The 18,817-nt window shown below is 34.1% G+C and overlaps 1 protein-coding gene across 1 annotated transcript in view; it reads right to left on the bottom strand.

The window, feature by feature from the left end:
* ROBO2 (roundabout guidance receptor 2) overlaps positions 1-18,817 on the bottom strand; it is a 595,733-nt gene that overhangs the window by 121,192 nt on the left and 455,724 nt on the right. The window contains exon 6 of the mRNA XM_060098793.1: positions 1,435-1,562. Within this exon, the coding sequence (XP_059954776.1) occupies positions 1,435-1,562 (128 nt within the window). The remainder of the gene's footprint in view (positions 1-1,434; positions 1,563-18,817) is intronic.

Genomic DNA, 18,817 nt, shown 5'->3' with positions numbered 1-18,817 from the left:
TTACAAATCAGATTTTGATCATATTTTATCAGTATATATATTCAATTGGTGTATCATCATAGCTTTTTGTGATCTGTTAACTAATGAGGAATGAAAATCTTTTTAAGCAACTAGCTTGCTAATTTTGTGTAAGTTTATTTTATATCTAAGTCCAAACTAGAATATCTGGATGGGGGGAAAATGGATTAAGTGGAATAGGAATGAAGTGATTGAGAAGTCTGAAACTCACCAGTTTTTTTTCTAGGTATCCAGAGTAAATGGCTCCTAATATTTACCTGGAGGAAGGTTTTTTTTAATGATATGATGCCCAAATCATACATCTGGCAAAAATCATTCTTCCTACCAGCTAGAGGACCAGTCTGAGAATCCCTGGCACACTTCTTGCCAATCCAAATTCCTCCAAGCCTTTCTCCTAATCTTATGAAAACTTCTGCGAGCAAAGCTGCACAAGGCTAAGAGGTCTGACTGAACAGGGTGAGATGCAAGTGAGACATGGATATAAACATGCAGCCAACTTCCTTATCATAAGGGATGGGAGGAGGAGGCATTAGTTAAGGTACTGGAAGAAAGGCTGAAAGACAGAGCAATGGATGTACTTGCTTATCTCTGAAGTTCTGTGGGTATAAACAATGCCATGGGTAATATCTATTTGGCGAGAGTAAGTGTAGCTGTGTACTTGGTACTACTTGGTACCTTGGGCTATATAATTTACTCATGTGGATCACCATGCACCACCAGGAAGGTAGCTAATTCATTCTAGCTCACTGTAGGGTTAAGTAATGCTTTCTTTCACTTATAAGCAATTGCAGGGAGTCTATAAATGAAAATTATTCCATGACTGAGAAAGTGCATGATACCCAGAAAGTGAAAGTTATTACAGGAGTGGCACTGACTATTTCAATTTTTTAAGGTGAATGAACTTCACAAATCACTTTCTAAATCAGATTTGCTCAACATGGGAGCTCCTTTGTGTCCATTTTTCACATTTGGAAGCAGTGTTAGCTTTTTCAGATTGCTTTTTGAATGCTGAAATAAAAAAGGATTTCAAAAAAAGTCTACTAGTACAAGGTGACAATCTAGTAAACAGAAAACCAAGTATCTTTGAAATTAGTGACATTTAAAAGCAGTAAATAGTTCAAAACAATGGAAACATAAAAGATTAGTGTAAATCTTTCCTATTTTTAAGATTTACTTTTAAACTACATTAGCTATTATATATTAAATAAAAATTAATCACTTCAAACGATCATCCCTTCAAACCCAAATTTGAAAGTAATTTTACTTCAACTAAAAAATAGAGAGGACACAAAATCTAGGCATTTTAATGTAATAATAAAACAGCATAAGCTATTATTTTGATTGTGAGTTCACTTACCAATTTAACCAAATATTAGTCTGCTGGTTCAATTGTATTTCACATCTTAAGTCTCTTACCTCGGACTGTGAGGGTAGCAGAAGCTTCCACTTTTCCAACCCGATTCTCAGCAATACACATGTATGTGCCTTCATCTGTACTCATGGCCTTTTTAATTCTCAGTGTGTAATCATCTTTGATGTCATACCTGTGTAGAATATGAGTTGGTTTTATTAAATAATATTGATTATATTTAGATAACACTAAGTATTCACCTTCAGTTTTCTCTCTTATACGGTATTTTACCTAAAATAACACACACACACACACACACACACACACAACGTTCGGCCATAAAATGCAATTGCTTAGATTAAAGGTACTGCTAATAAGATCATTAATTTTGTATCTTATCTCTAGCTGCTTGATTATCAAGTACCGATAATTTAGATACGTATACAACTCTGGCTGCATCAAAACTATCAAAGGTATTATTTACACTTTGACTTTTTTGGTAGCTCTTAGATAGTAAGAAAACAGTGTATAGTTCTATAGTGTATAGTTCAGTTTCTTGGTGAGTTCTGTTTTTATATTTTATAAGTTACACTGCATTCAAATATATGATTTATTTTTTTAGGTACCTGGAATATAATAGAGCTGAAATATATTAAAGGAGAAAATTATCTTATTTGTTGGCAAATTGACAAAACAGACATTGGCTAAAAGAATTAAGAAGGGGTAATCCTTTTTTAAATTAGCAATATTAACTTTTAAAACATCAACATGCCTTGGAGTGATTTCTGGAAATGCACATCCTCGGCTCTTTCACAAACATTTATCATCACACTTTTATTTTTTAACAAGTACACTAACATAGTAGTTCAGAAAAAAATTCTAAAATTTTAACATGAATTTTTTTAAGCGTTTGCTTAAGAATATGTTCTTATTAGATTCTAAGAAATTATACAAATTGATGAAGAAGTTATCTTTACATTGTTTTCATATCTGATTTTTCTTCTCAATTTTCACTGATGGTCTTTGTTATTTCACACACATATTTTTGCAATAGCTTCTGGTTGATCACACTGACTGTCCTCCTCATACATACCACACAGTTAAAGCTATATTTCCAAAATATTACTTTAATTGGTTCTGTCTGCTTACAACTAGCTGTGACTTCCTACTGCTTTCGGGACCAAAAAAAACTTTTTAGGCTTGCACTGAAGATTATTATAATCAGATTTCTTCTACTTCTAGCTAGTTATAAAAGAATAACACAGCTTAACATTATTACGAGCTGAGACATGGACCTAATAAAAGTTCTGTTTTACAGAACTCTGCAAGACAGAAATCAAGTGTCTATGAACCAAGCCTGCCAACTAAACTCAACTATCCTTGCTCCTCCGTCCTCCGGTTATGGTGGTTACTTTTCTGTCTGCATATTTCGGGTTAAACTTCTGCTGATTTACAATGTCCTAAGTCATGAGGGAAGCCTTATCTTCCACTCCTCTTGTTTGAAGCCATCCATTACCACACTAGAAAACCATGATACTTCTCTCCTCAGAAGAAAATAAAACAATACAAACAAACAAAAACCAAAACCGACTCCCCAAAGCAAACAAAAGAACTTATTGCTACACCAATCATTCTGCACTTGCTCACATTTTGATTTGTCTATTTTGATAGAGGCAGAGATCCTGTCTGCTTCACTCACTGCAATATCCAAAACCCCAACACAGAGCTTTTAACATCCAGTAGCATAACCAAGTGGTTAAGAGCACAGACTCTGGTCGTTGAGATTTTTAAATAATCTCTCCAACTTCTTGTTCACTCTTTTCGAACAACATGGCCCTTTTTCCCTAGCTCAGCATAACAACCTAATTACCACTGTGTCTTTGTACTTCTCTTGTAACCTCAGGGGATGCCCTTCCCCTACAGTTTTCATTGCTGATCATTCTTGACTTTCAAGATAACCCAAATATTCCCTCAAAGATATCTTCTTGACCAAACAATGTAAAGTAGCCCTTTACCCACCAGTTACATTTTAAAATTACTTTTACTTGTTTTTATTCTTTGTTTTCATATTTTTTGTTAGTTTTAGTACTTTTTATCTTTTTCACAGTACACACCTCTATCAAATTTTTGTTTGCTTGTTTATTGTCTTCCTAGTTTCCAAGAGCATGTATGCTCCATGAGAACAATAATTGATTCTCTCTTGTTCCAAACTATATACTCTGAACCCTATCAAATAGCTCCTGAGATCTTGGATGTGCTCAATGAATGCTTACAGAATGAGTGATGAACCATCCAACAAATTCTTAAAATTCTTCTATAGTTCTTTCATAGCATGGTTATTAGTAAAACAATTGTATGCAGAACTGAAAGGGAAACTAATATGAAATATAGAACTCTATTATATCAAGAAACAGAGTAGTGTTATTAGCTTTATATATCAGTAGTTAGTTCTGAAAACTAATGTTTTAAATCAAACAAAATACTGTAAATGTTAAGACTCACAATATTTAATACATAAATGCTACTATGGAGATAGAGCTAAAATAAAGAAACTAGCAAATCCTGACTAGCAATCTAGACTTTTGATTTACATATTATCACTGTAAATTTCCCTCTGTAAGTTAGTAACATGAAAAAAACCCTCTCTCTCTGCACAAAAATAAATGAAATAATTCTAGAAGAATATCTAAAACAATGTGAAGACTACAGGAGAACAAAGTAAAGCTGTGTGCTTTGTTCAATGCTTTTGAGAATATCAACTCATTATTTTGGCAACTAGGGTGGTTTCTAATCACATGTGTTATTAAAATAAAATAATGACCAAAAATGCATTTGCATAGTGTTCTTAAATATACTTTTTAATGTATTCTCATAACAATTCTGGTAGGTAAGGAGTAAAGTTATTATGTCTCCTATTTTAAAAATTAGAAATTTTAGGCATATAAACTTCAACCTGAAACTATATAGTTTATTTTTACACTTTTATAAAATATGGCATAGTGGAATATTATGTTCAATTTTACCCCCTATTTATCAGGAAAGGAATTAGAGACATAAAAATTGAAAAGGTGACATACATGAACTTGAACTCTTAATGTGTAAAAACAATAACTTCAAAAAATATAATTTAAGTCTAGAAAACTATGAAGAATATGAATCAGTGAACATGGAAATACTCAGGAAATCCCCAAATATCAATATTAAAGGAGAATATTTGAAGCCTAAATAAAATACCTTTAGGATAAGAGGGGGGAAAAGGCTATTTAATTATGCAATTATAAGAAAATACATGGAAATTGGTTATTCCAGGAAACCAACAGATTATAAATTCTGAGACATAGGGGAAAAAATGAAAAAATATTGGGTCTAGTCTAATGTTCTAATTTTAAGATTAGAAAAATAATACTTTGCTATTCAGAGTCTGGGAATTCATTGGTAGCAAAAGTTTAGACCATATTAAAAATTAGCTCTCCTGGCACATTTTTCATCAATTATATTACAAAGGTTACAACTTTCTACCAAAAGAAAGCATAAAGTTTTAATTTTTAAAAATCATGATTTATGAATCTATAAAGAGAAATTAAACAGGGGATATACTACCAAAATGGCAAATACTCCCACAAATTTTTCCTTAATGGGTTCAATGAATAAATGGTCAACATGCCAATTAAGCTTTTAGTGGCAGAGTTGTTATTAGAATTCAGGCCTTGTGGTCTGACTACAGAAATTTACACTGGATACTATAAAATCATAATTGCAGTTTGCTCATTTGTGGACTGAAGTCTGCATGAGAGCAAGCGGTGTATGTGTATCCGTGTGTGTGTTGTGTTTTGGCTCACTAATGTTTTAAAATTATTGGAATAACTGATATTTAAAATTTTGACACTTTCACATAGAAATTTGGATTTTCAAATCAAGGTCTGTCTTCCTCCGAAGTACACACTTTTTCTCCTTCATCACACTGCCTACATGGGTCTAATAGAACTGTACAACTGTAGACACTGCGGTCCCTTCCAACATGACTGAACCACTGTGCCAGTCTCTAGCCTGAATGCTGACAGTACCCACAACCCAAGAGACTGAAGCATGTCATGGTAACTTTGTCGATTTTCACAATAAGATACAACTCAGATCAGAGAAATTATAAACCTATAATTATGATCAAATTAGCTCTTACCTGCAAAAACTTAAGATATTTGAGGGTTGGTTTTAAAGAAATTACGTCTAACTTCAAAACCCAGAAAGAATGAGATATTTGGCTCATTGCTAGTTTCACATTTAGGCAAGCTGAGGCAAAATATGACAAAGTTCCTTTCCCCAGGCCACACACATTGAGACAATTATAGTCAGGAGAAAAATTGTCATGTGTATCGAGTACCAGTCTCTGCTTTCTCTACAGGTCATGATGTCTCTGAGACAAAAACTTGCTTCCTAAAAGTACATATTTCACAAGAAATTAGATGTCAAATATTTCCACAGGTCCAATAATTGTGGCCTTATTTCTTGTATTTCTTTCTGGATAAATTCGTACATGCTTAATAGTCATCTCATTGATGCTTTACACTACTAGATTGGATAATTGGGGAAACATTTATTTTTCTCTAGAAAGCAAATATTGACTGAGTAATATAAATAATTATAAATAATAGTTCCTTATATTTAAAAAGATCGTTACAGTTTACAACTGAGATTCATATAAATTTCACAACAATAAATGACTTAGAGAAAAATGCCTATTTCCAAACACCATTTTAAAGAAGAAGATTCTGAGACTGTTGTCTCGAGTTATAGAGAGACTGAAATCCATGTCCTGTGCATCGGTGTCCATTTAGTTTTCTAACACAGAGTAACACACCTTTTCCATTTGATATGTGTGTTTATTGCTCTGTGTGCATGTGCTTTGAGCAGGTGTGTATTTCTGCATCAGACTCTATGTTCAGAGTCTCAAAAACTCCAGAAACTAAATTTTATCAATATTTTTCTCAGTATTACTCTAAAACCAACTCTAATCCTAGGAGGGTCATAAGTGTGTTTCCTAATGTATATATATATATATATATATATACTTTAAAATTATTGTTTTATTAAACAATCTAATGTACCTAAAATTTTCCCTGATTTGCTCTTAGCCTTCTTTACATAGTGGAAAATAAATTTTTAGTAACTAGAGCACACTTTGATATAAAACAACTAGTTTTCCAACATGGTATGATATTATATGTGATCAACATGTAGGAGGTATTGTCTGACTTTAATTAAAAATAAGAAAAAAAAAAGAAACAGATGAAAAAACATTACTGGTGAGGAAATCCTAACAGAAATTGGGTGATTTTGATTGTGAAATCTGCCAGTCTCAGACTTGTATAAATGCAGTCATTGTTGCCAGGTTTGATTAATGACAGTTGTACAATCATGTGCTGACAGTCCCCACTATAAAGATACCTTTTTTTTTTTCTGATATGAAACACTGCTGAAAAATGCAACCCAATCAGATTTGGCCCCCGGACAACATGTGTTATCATCACTGTACCGTGAATTGAGATTGATTGGTAACCAGCTGTGACAAAGTGGGAAAAGAAGCTCTGGTTTTTGTGTTGTTTTTTTCCCAAAGGAAAAAAAAAGAGAGAGAGAGAGAAAAAGGGAACTAAATTGTGTCAAACCGTTACCATCTGTTCAGCTAAATAATAAACAAAACAAAATACATTTCTTTTAATACTTAAAACAACAGTTGGTATGCAAGGTTCTGTTTGTATGTGATCTTAAATAATCTTAAAAATGTGTCAAAAGAGAAAATATTACTGATATTTTAAGAAACAGAATACTATATGTTAAAATCACTTCCAAATTTAAATGAGATAATCTATTTTATTTCTTCCTGCTAAAGAAACCTCTCACAACTAGTGGGAAGAGTTCCTATAAATCTAAATTTACTTTGAAAATACCAAACAAGATTTTTGAAAACTGGCAAAGTTTTATAACATAACCGCATTTTATACATTTCTCATACTCTGCAATCCCCACTGTACCTTAAGCTTCTAGGGTAGGAACTTCTCATGATTTTCTGGCTTTTATGAATATAACTAAGATAACTTAAGGACCACCCCCTCCAAATCTCCCAAGTTATAGAATTTGAGAAGGAGAAAAGACGAAAGAAAATACACTACATTTTCTATTACAAACTGGAATTTTACCATGTTCAGTTTAAGTCCCTGTATCTCATTGCTTTGTTTGACTTGTGTGAGGTCTCTACACTAATAAAACTTCCTGAAAGACCGTTCTCATCTCAAAAGCACCTTTGTTTTTCGTGGAAGGAAATTTATTTTCTCAGCGTTTTTAGTTTTGAAATCACCTACTACTTCTTATTATAGGATGTCTGGCTCCAACTCTAGAATGAGTGTTTTGAATTAGCACTTAAAACTTTATTATGTATCTGCTATATTAATCATTAAGTTGGCCAATCGTAAAAACTATGAATTGAACCAGGAAATATTTAATATCTACACAAGTAAATGTTTCTTTCCTTTTAGGGAGACTTGAAAAGTTTGTTTTCATTTTTCAAAATACTTGCACTCTATCAAAATAGCTGAAGATCACCTTACACCTTTTAGGTTCTTTCAGAAAATTAAGGAATGTCTGCAATAATAGGCGTTCCATATTTCCAAATTCAGTGAAAATTTAACTATGGAGCTTTTACATGAAAATGTTACAAAGTCTATTGCTTTGTTTTCAACAGAAGAATTTTTAAGATTAAAATAATCACTTATTAATCTCATGGAATCATTCACTGATAATTAGAGACACACCGATCAACTAATCAATACCACTGTAGGGATGACAATGAACATGGAGATGCAGCCAATTGGAACTCAGTGATGTTTTTCAATTGCACAAAAAGAGTGCATTTTAGCAATTCACAACTTCGAATCAAGGCACCCTTCTATAAAACATAAACCTTCTTGGAGAAATTTAAATATTTTGCTTCTTTCACGCTTGGCAGCTGAAAACAGGAAAAGTGGATCAATTTTCCTAAAACGATCTTTCTGCTCACAATTTATCAAACAAAATCCTTCCACAGATAATAATTGAAACTGTTATTAAAACTAACGTAAGCACTTCTTGGTAGCCTAAATCCCAGGTGATATTTTCTCAATCTATAATATTTAAGGTGTATTCTAAAGTGGAGCTTTTAAATCACAATTGAGAGCTGGGACCCTGAAATGAACACAATAGGCCATTATTTTGTTGGCAAAAGGATACCAAGTAAAGTTTTCTATACTTTATAGCCTACGTGAGTCACATCCTTCTTTTTATCTACAATTATAACGCAGGCTAATGTTTACAGTTTGGATGAAGCAACCTTTATCTATTTTTTCAGGGTTCCGGTCATAAGCAAGACTAGGCAGGGCACTTAAGGGCAGTATGAAGAACAGATATCATTTAAAAATTAAAATTAACATAACATTCATTGGGAACAAAAATCTTGGGAGATTAGACTTATAGGGAAATAGCAAGAGAAAAGTGGTCCCCAAAGAGAACCTGCTGTTCTATTCTGGAAGCTTATACGGAAAGCCAAAATGAAACTTGAAATATGATGGCATTCTTCACTCTGTCTTAATTAACCAAACAATATTTTATCCTTTTTTTGGCTTTCCGTAAATGCTATCATTGTTATCTTCATCCCAATCACAGGTGGCTCTACCCTTGTAAGTTTGACCCATCAATGGAAAACCCCTCTTCTAGTCTCTCTTTAGCACAGCTGAGAGAGCAAGGAGTTTTCCAACTAAAAAGCTAAGAGAAAGCAAGCAAACAAACAAACAAAATAACTAAAATACCCACAAGAATATAACAATAGTTAACTTAACACAGGGCACATTTCAAATCACAGGATAATAGGCCCAAAAGACAAGGCCTCAAAATGACTGCCAGGGAATCCCAGACATTGATCATCTTGAAAACAGAGTCCCTCTCTGGAGACTGGGCAATTAAAGCATACTACAGCCGAGCCCTTCCAGAAAGGCCAAAGCACCCTGCTCACTCTAACTAAAAGTGCCTCCAAGTTTTAATCACTGAGGCTATGGCTGTCTTTTGAGTACCCCCTGTCTCTCCCACCTTCTACACCTATGACAGACATCGGACACTCCGAGGGTTAACTCCCCTGGCAAATCTGTGGACAACTGTGAAGTTCATAGCCTGGTACCCTTGGTCAACATCCAAGTTTCCATCTTCTGTTATCTTATTCTCTCATTTTCACCTCCTATGCAGTGAGTTTTATCTCCTCTGATATAACCTCGGACAATTTTTTTGTGTTCCTCTTCACAAAATTTTTCACTGTGCCTTCTTAACTACCTGTTTGTTGATCAACTTCTTGATCATCTATCTTTCTCAGATTTTCACCTTCACCTCCATGCATTAATAGAAATCTGGCTCTTCCCTGTGGGTTTGTGTAAGGGTGGAGAAAGAGTGAAAGTGAGAACATCTTCCCAGATATTCCAAATAATACCCAGAGCCTGACATGGAGCAGTTACTCAATAAATATTTTGGGAAAGAATTACATAGCCTCAAAACAAACAAAGCAAAGTTTCAAAAGCAAAACCAAAAAGTTCTATCCCATTGAATAGTAATTATGTTATCCAGTTTTCAAATGGAAACTTTAGAATTTCTTTCCATTTGACAAAGATGGCATTTCATAAGGACCTACTTCACAGGAATGCTGTAAGGATTAAATGAGTTAATACATTAAGAGTATTGAGACCTGAACCTAGCATATGGTAAATGCCCAATAGGTGTCACGTGAGATTTTCTGTAGCTGCCTCTCACTTCTCTAACATCTCCTCCTTCAGAGATATTGTCTCCATCTCCCTTTGCCTTTGTTTCATAGCAAGATCCTGGAACTTTTCTTCAGTTGGAATGGCTCCATCTTTGAAATCTAAAGTTCAAATATCTGATCCTGCCATAAGCTTGGATGGTTCCTACTCTTTTAATCAGTTTACAAACTGAACATCTTCCTCCATTTCTATCACTCCTTTGCATCAACACTTATTTGTCTACCCTGCTTAGATTCCATGGCCCTAAGATGCTTGCCAATATCCTCATTTTTCTTGTCCCACTGCCTTTCTGTTGCATTTGCCTAGGAAAACCTCAATTATGTATTGACATAATTGTGTGTGTGTATGTATATATATATATATCTCTTATAAAATCATGTACTCTTCCTTTCACACTCATATGAAATCAAGTTCAAACCATCCTAGAGATATTGGGATTTTCCTTTGGCTCATAATAACAGAAAGGAATGTTTAATTATTTTCTCGATTGTCCTTAATATGCAACCATTTTGTGATAATGTTTTCACTAACCTTTAGCAGATTATTCAAATAATATCTGCAACTCCTTAAATGTATTACTTTTAAATACTTTTTAAAATATTGCAGTTATTATTTTAACTAATTAGAACAGAAAAATTTAGGGTAAAAAGTGCAAATATATCACAATTAAGGAGATAATGTTGGAACAAATTAAGTGCTGAAGCAGGTTAAATTATCCTCCAATTTAGAAATAATTATTTTATTGGCATAAGTGCATTTAAGACAATTTGGTTTTACAATAGGACTAGAAATTGCAATATCAGATTTGGAAAAGTGGATATATCTCACAGTTTTGTGTTTGATTAGAATTTAATCTTAACTTTAAGTTCTTTTAGAAATGGACTTTAGAGATTAAATTCACAAGAGTCCACAGAACTCACAGCTCAGACCAGACCTTTTGATTAGCAGCTCCCATTCTTCTTGCACTCTTCTGAGTTGGGAATGAAACCTGTGCAATAAGGGACTTCGTTTGGGATAAAATGAATTTTTAAATTTGCCACATACTTAGTGGCTTTGCAGTATTTGATGGGCAAACTCCAGGAATTCTCCTTCATAGGTGTTCAAAGTGAGTGCTAGGGAAAGGGGAGGCTTCTGTGTCCTCAGAGAGATGTTCATTCTAGGCGGTTCTATGGAAGGTTCAAAAGGCTTTCTTTTCTTGCCTTCTGCCCATAGAAACTTCCTTGTGAAATATGCTTATGGAGTAATTTAGAAATTCAACATGACATAGGAGCATTTATCATTAAATGTGTCACAGAACTTGTGGGTTGATAGGTCTATTTGAAAATGAAGGCTCAGACACTTCTCTAATTAAGCTACTCAACCAGTTTGATCAATTCAGCAACAATTTCATGAACAAGAAATGTAAAGAAAAATTCCCTGCCTCATATATTCTAGAAAATATGCAAAAATATACATTCACTTCAAGTCATTAGTGAACCAAAGGATCTTCTTCTTGTGTTAAATGATGACATGTTTATGTCAAGTCCATTCATGGTATTATTTGTCCATCTCACTGGTATAACCTTCATAGTTAAGGCAGTAAGAAAAGACTATTATCTTTGAAATCTATCTTTGAACTATATTGTATTATTTTTGTCCTAACATTAAAAACAAAAATAAAAATCAAATAAAATAACATTCAGGTGAGCAAGGCCCAGTTTCATCGTTTCCACTAAATTGGGTTTATCAACCTCAGCACTATTGACATTTTGGGCAGATTGTTCTTTGCCGTGGGAGTTGTCCTGTGCATAGTAACAGGATGTTTATTGGAATTCTTAGCCTCTCCATACTAGATGACAGTAGCACCTAATCCCCCAAATGTAGCAATTAAAAATGCCTTCAGACATTGCCAAATGTCCTTTTAGGAAAGGGAGAAGCATAATTGGCCCCAGTTGAGAGCTACTATACTGTACTGAATGTGTATTTGGTGAGCCCCACATGTTAGATGTAGGACTGGATATTTGAGATCAAGATAAATATGGGAAAGGGAGTTGGGGAGTCTGGGAGAAAAAGAAACAATTACAATAATGATGTCAGAGAGACCTGGGCATGGACTCCAGCTCTGCCACCCACAGGTCCTGTGATCTTGAGCACATAGTTCATTTGCTCTAAGCCTCAGTTTCCTCCTTTGTTAAAAGAGGGGATTCATACTTCAAGGCTGTTGGAAAGATTAATTATAAAATGTGAAACAGCCTAACATGAAGCCAGTGGGCCCTAAAAAAATTACAGTTTTTGTTATTATCTTAATATAATTTTCTTTGAAACAAATTATTTTAGTGTAGTAGTTAAGAGAGTATACTTTAGGGCTAAAGTGCTTCGATTTAAATCTCTATCTGCCAGTGAAATTTGCTTCTCAGATCCTTCAACTGTAAAATAAAGATAGTATAAAAATACTTCATGAGGCAATTGTGACAATTGATTAAATGAGTTACTTGCATGTAAAACATCTGTAAACATTAGCTTTTACTCCCATAGTTAATCAATTTTAAGATACACATTTTTCATATTTTAAGTCTCTGAAATTAGAAATCGTCTATCAGAGATGGCATATCATAGTTGATTTGGCAATCTTTTTTCTGCTTAACTCAGAGAAAAAATACTCTTGTATCTCACAAATAATTCTAACTTGAATTCAGTTACATATGATATTATTATATGATTAAAAATGATTTAGGTTAAACAAATCTTTTACTTTTCTATTTATTAAGGACAACATCATTCATCCAGGCACCCAACCTCAGAATAAACTTCAGTGTTACTTTTAATCCCTCTTTTCCCATGAACCCTGACATAGAATCAATTTCTAATTAAAAAAAAACTCCACATTTTTCTTTGTATTGCTACTTGCATTAATATCCGTGTTGGTGTGTTCACAGGAAATACTCCAATGTAATCCACTAACTAGTTTTTAAACAACTTCCTACCAGGTATGCCTACCTCTAAACTTTCTCTGCTCCAAGCTACACTACATATAAATGTAAGAATCAATTTTCTAAATGTAGAAACAAGAATATATTTCTATTCAATGTGTTTAGAGAATCCCCATTTCACAGTGTGTTCAGTATAAACACTTCACTTGGGATTAGATGCTTTCATAATAAAGCCTCAACTAACCTTGCTGGCCTTAAGTGCCCCCCCACTACGCTCCAGGGAAACTGAACCACAAATTGTTGGCCTACACTTTCCACTACCAGAGCTTTTTCATCCTGCTTCCATCTCTTGGAATAGTCTTCTTTCCACTTATAGAAATTATATTCTTCCTTTCAGACCCATTTCTAGTGTCACATGGGAACACAGACACTTTTGTTTTCTGAAACCCTAAAGAGTCTTGTACATCATAGTCTGTATATAATTTTCCTTATTTAATAATTAATGTTTTTATATCGCATACTTTCCTCTAAAAGTCTTACCTTCCTTATCAAATTCTTGAGAGCAAACTCATTTTTTTTAATATGCTGGGATATCAACACATAGAAATGTTTAATTGATGTCTGTGGTTACTTTTGAAAAAATTCATGAAATATGAATAATATTTTATTAGTCTACATTGAATATTTTCATTATTCCTTTGAGATAATTGATATCTTACTATAAATTATGTTCAAAATATTTTCTTTCAGTCTCTTTATGAAATCTCAAATAAAGGTAAAAGTCTTGATTGACTTTTTTGTTTCTGCTCTATGTGCTGTAAATATTTGGACAAAACTATTAGAAAATGTGAGTCAATGAATGGAATACTTATAGTTTTCTTTGAACATTTTTTATAACAAGTGCCATATGTTGTATGAATTGCAATGACAGAGAATACTTACCCAGATATTCTTTATAAAAGTGCTAAATGCCTGTATAGTCAATGAAATGAGTTGAAAGATATTATAATAACCTTTGCAATTGTGATAGTTATGCTCATAAGAATAACTAGCAAAATTTCTGCACTGAGATTTTATCACAAGGCTATTACATAGATCTTTTTAAAAAAATTTTATAAAAGTTTATATTTTGGCCACACTGTGCGGTTTACAGGATCTCAGTTCCCTACCAGGGATCGAACCTGGGCCACGGCACTGACAGAGCTGAACCCTAACCACTAGGCAACCAGGGAACTCCTTAAGGCTATTCCACAGATCTATATGATTGATCAATCCCCTTCTCAGAAGAAACTTCTGGTACTTGAATTTATTGGCAAAGGTTCACTGTGCCCCAATCACAACTCTCCCTGTCTAAATATGGTCTTTTAGAATGAAGCTCCAATGAGTTAATACCGTGTACCAACTAAAATAGATTTCACTAAAAATTGTTTCTATTGTGGTGGAGTATATTCTTAGTGTGCTTTGGAAGCATTCTCTTATCTTTTTTTTTTTTTTTTGCGGTACGCGGGCCTCTCACTGTTGTGGCCTCTCCCATTGCAGAGAACAGGCTCCGGACGTGCAGGCTCAGCAGCCATGGCTCATGGGCCCAGCTGCTCGGCGGCATGTGGGATCTTCCCGGACTGGGGCACGAACCCGTGTCCCCTGCATCGGCAGGCGGACTCTCAACCACTGTGCCACCAGGGAAGCCCAGCATTCTCTTATCTTTTATCTCTGACAATTGTATCTTTTTCACACACTAACAAAGATATAATCCTCATTCACATTGTCATTGTAATACTGGGTCTCAAGTTATTATTTGTTTTTTTTTCCCCTCTGTCTTTCAATTCATACCAGTTGACGTGAATATGTGGGTCAAGCAGCAACTTTCCCAAAGGAACTATTAAAAGAAATTAAAAATATATATATATGTTTGTAGAAAATATAAAGTCTGGGACACAGTCCTGCCTTCCAGTTTATAACCATCCATGGAACTGTTGATAATCAAATATTATCACGAAAATATTAAGAAATACTCTTTTAGTAAATTCAAAATTGCCCTGAGAAAGAAAAGATGAGTTAAAGTATCATGCCCTGGAAGAGTTCATAGTTCTAGTATTTATCCTTTACTCACGCTATTTAATTCACTTGGCAAACATTTCTTTAGCTTCTAATGTGTTTCTCGTGACTTTATTTGTTTTCCAGATACACTATGTGAAGACCACAGATATATTAAGTTAAAGTGTTCTGTGAGAATAAAGTTTAAAGATGAAAAAAATTTATTTGATATGATATAATGGACTTACTTATTGCTTATAAGTACCATTATAATGAAGATTATAAAATCTTTATTATGTACTTTACTACACAGATATATTTTGTGACTTTCTGATGAAAGTGACACTTCTAAATGCTCCAGGTGTTTACTAAGCTGTATTTTCCTAATCTTCAATCCCAAATGGAAAATGGAAAAAAGTTGTTCCCATCCAGTACCTCAAAGTAGTGGTCAAGAGTGTGGACTTTGGAGCCAGAAATCCTAGACCCCTTACTAAGTGACTTTGTCATACTTAACCTCATTTTTCCCATTTGTAATATTGGAATAATAACAGTATTTACATCACATCCTAAGGATAAGTGTATTAATGTAAAATGCCTAAAGTAGGTCTGATATAGAATAAGCACTCTGTAAATATAATTTATTAATATTATATTTATGGGAAAGGAAAATGCAATTAAAAACAACTCTTTTGATTCAGTACTAGACTTTTAAAATAAAGTCTAATAAACTTTTTAAGTAAAGTTTTTTGTTTTGTTTTGTTTTTTGTGATATGCGGGTCTCTCACTGTTGTGGCCTCTCCCGTTGCGGAGCACAGGCTCCGGACGCGCAGGCTCAGTGGCCATGGCTCACGGGCCCAACCGCTCCATGGCATGTGGGATCTTCCTGGACCGGGGCACAAACCTGCATCGGCAGGCGGACTCTCAACCACTGCGCCACCAGGGAAGCCCTAAGTAAAGTTTTTATATAGACATTTTAGATAAGCACTCAGGGTCAAAAACAATTTTGAATTAAAAAAAAAAGCCTATTTACACATAGAAATCTGAGAAGATATATGCAACACATAAAAAGTAGATGCCATTGGTAATGGTTGTATGAGTAATTTTAATATTCCTTTTTAGGCTCATTCATTTCAAATCTTAGGGATTTTTTTCTTCTAAAAATGTATTATACTTTTTAAGTCGTTTTGCATTGTTGCCATTCATAGATTCATACCATTTTGGAATTTAAAGGTACTGCAGAAACTATCCAAGGCAACTTACACATTTTGTGGATGTGGACTGTGGTACTCAGACATGTAACATAAATTGTTTAAAATAACATGATGCGTTATGACAGGGCTGGGATAAGAATGTTGATCTCCTAAATTCTAGTTAACCTAGCAGCTCCACATTACGATTCAATTTATTAAGAATAACAACAGAAAAAGATAAACAAAGAACCGGAACTTTATCTTAATTTGAAAAGCCTGTGGAGTAATTAATTCACCTAAGTGATTCTAACCACAAATTGTCTTATAAAGGCAAGGATTTGTGTTGATACAGTCAATTACATAACTCTTCCCTTTATTTAGTTATTTATTTAGTTAAGGCAAGAACCCAGGTATGAGAAAGAGCGTCTCTAATGATAAACATCCAGTATATCCACCTTTGGGATATGGTGTGATGTGACAACTATCTCATCTCCTGGTAAGCGTTTGGTCTGTCCTCCTTTTTGGGCTAAGGTAAAATGTTGCCCTGGTCCTGACCTTAGCCTAGCTGAATATCCTAATATGCCACACTTTGATGGACAAAGCACACCTGCTGTGGCTCCTGGAGGGACGACACTCACATGCCAGTGACAGGTGGCACTCAGACAGATCCTTTGCTTTGCAAACTGGCACCTGGTCTTGGCTCTGCCCTCACACAACACAAGAGCTGCCAGTTAATGGACAGCAGAGCATCTCTGACTTCAAGGCATTTCTTAGTCCAAGTGGTCCCAGCTTGTTAGTTGACCACTGGCCAGAACCCAAATTGCGTGCCAGTTCCTGCATTGTTCCTTAGCAGAGATTCTCAACAGATGGGCCAGTGTGGTCACAGGACGAGGCAACTTGTACTCCCCACTCTAGGTGGCAATTAGTTTTGTGTTAACAGCAACTATTAGCACCTATTTGATGAAAACACAGAAAAAATACCATTTTGGCATCCCTCTGAAAATTGCTAATTAATTCTGTTTATAAACAAAATCTATATTTTCAGCTTCCAAGGAGGGAAGCTTGACCTGGTCCAACTTTAGATTTCCAAAACACTGGGACATTTTATGTGAGGGTTATGCAATTGGTCTAAAAACTACCCTTAATAGCAATGCTATACAGTATTCCTATAAAGTTGCTCATAATATAGTGTTTCTAACCAATTATGTAAAATTTTATCTGAAATGTAAAATTTGTAAGGGGCTCAATTCCATAAACAATTCATAATCACATAATTATAGAGTCCATTAGTTTAAAATACAGGTTTCATGTTGGACAGATACTAAATCAGGTCCTGGCCCTAACACATATTAATGTGTGTCTTTGGAAACAACTTCTTTAAGCTATTTCCACATACCTCAAATGGGAGTAATATTATTCTGGAACACTAAGCTTTAAAATAACGAAATTAATATATGCAAAAATCATTTAGAAGAATGCATGGCAAATAGTAAGTCCTCCAATAATACTTGCTTTAATCATCACATAATCTTCTTACAAAGATTATGAAAGATGGTGATTTTCTTATTATCAGTGGACAAAGGATACAGGTAATGTGTGAAATTTGAAGTTCCCAACCCAGATAACTGATTGCACTGGGGTTAGAATATAATATCTGGACCATGTTCAATCTCCCAGAGGTAGAGAAGAGGGTGACAACTTTTAGGCTTGGCAAATGGGCTGGAAAAATTTATAAATAAACCTATATGATTTAAAAGAAAAAGTGATATCTCTTAAATCAATAATATTTTATGTGTTTCTTTGGAAATCAATTGGCCAGAGAAAGGAGAATTGGGATTATTTCATGAAAATTATATACTCTGTATTTTTTAGCATTAACTATGTTTTCTTTGTAGTTATCTACATAACTAATAAATACCACCAATCAGTAGGATTTATAAAACTGAGGCACCTGTTATGTACACCCACTGTACAGTGTTTACAGTGCTCTGAATAAGTTATATCATTTTAATAACCTTTTGAATTAGAATGGATGGCATAATTATTCACCCTGTACAAATAAGTCAAAGTATAAGTTAATCATTAGTCCCAATGCATTGCTGGTCCATATCTTCAGGATGTAAAACACAAAGAGTTTAAATAGCTTCTTCAAGGTCACACTCCTAGTTAGTGGTAGAGAAATCTGTTGAACATCATTTCCAGAACATACGAGTATAACTAAAGGGATAAATGATCAAACAGTGTCAGAACAAGGCTAAAATCCAACATCCCTGACAATGACCTAAATATTCTTTGTTATTGGTTGCTCTATTAAAAGATCCCACAATAATGGTCCAGGCAGTTCTAATTATTTTTTCAAGCAGAAATGGCTAAGACATCTGTATAGCTGAAAACTCATGGAATTTTCATTTACACTTTTCCTTATATTTCTAAATCTTAGGGACCAGTCTATTTTTTCAAATGCCACATACAGTATTTATATACATTGCT

Source organism: Mesoplodon densirostris, chromosome 5 (assembly GCF_025265405.1).
Source record: "Mesoplodon densirostris isolate mMesDen1 chromosome 5, mMesDen1 primary haplotype, whole genome shotgun sequence".
In the NCBI taxonomy this organism is placed as follows: Eukaryota; Metazoa; Chordata; class Mammalia; order Artiodactyla; family Ziphiidae; genus Mesoplodon; species Mesoplodon densirostris.
Note: the sequence above shows the minus strand (reverse complement) of the source record. Positions and strands in the feature narration are given on the sequence as shown.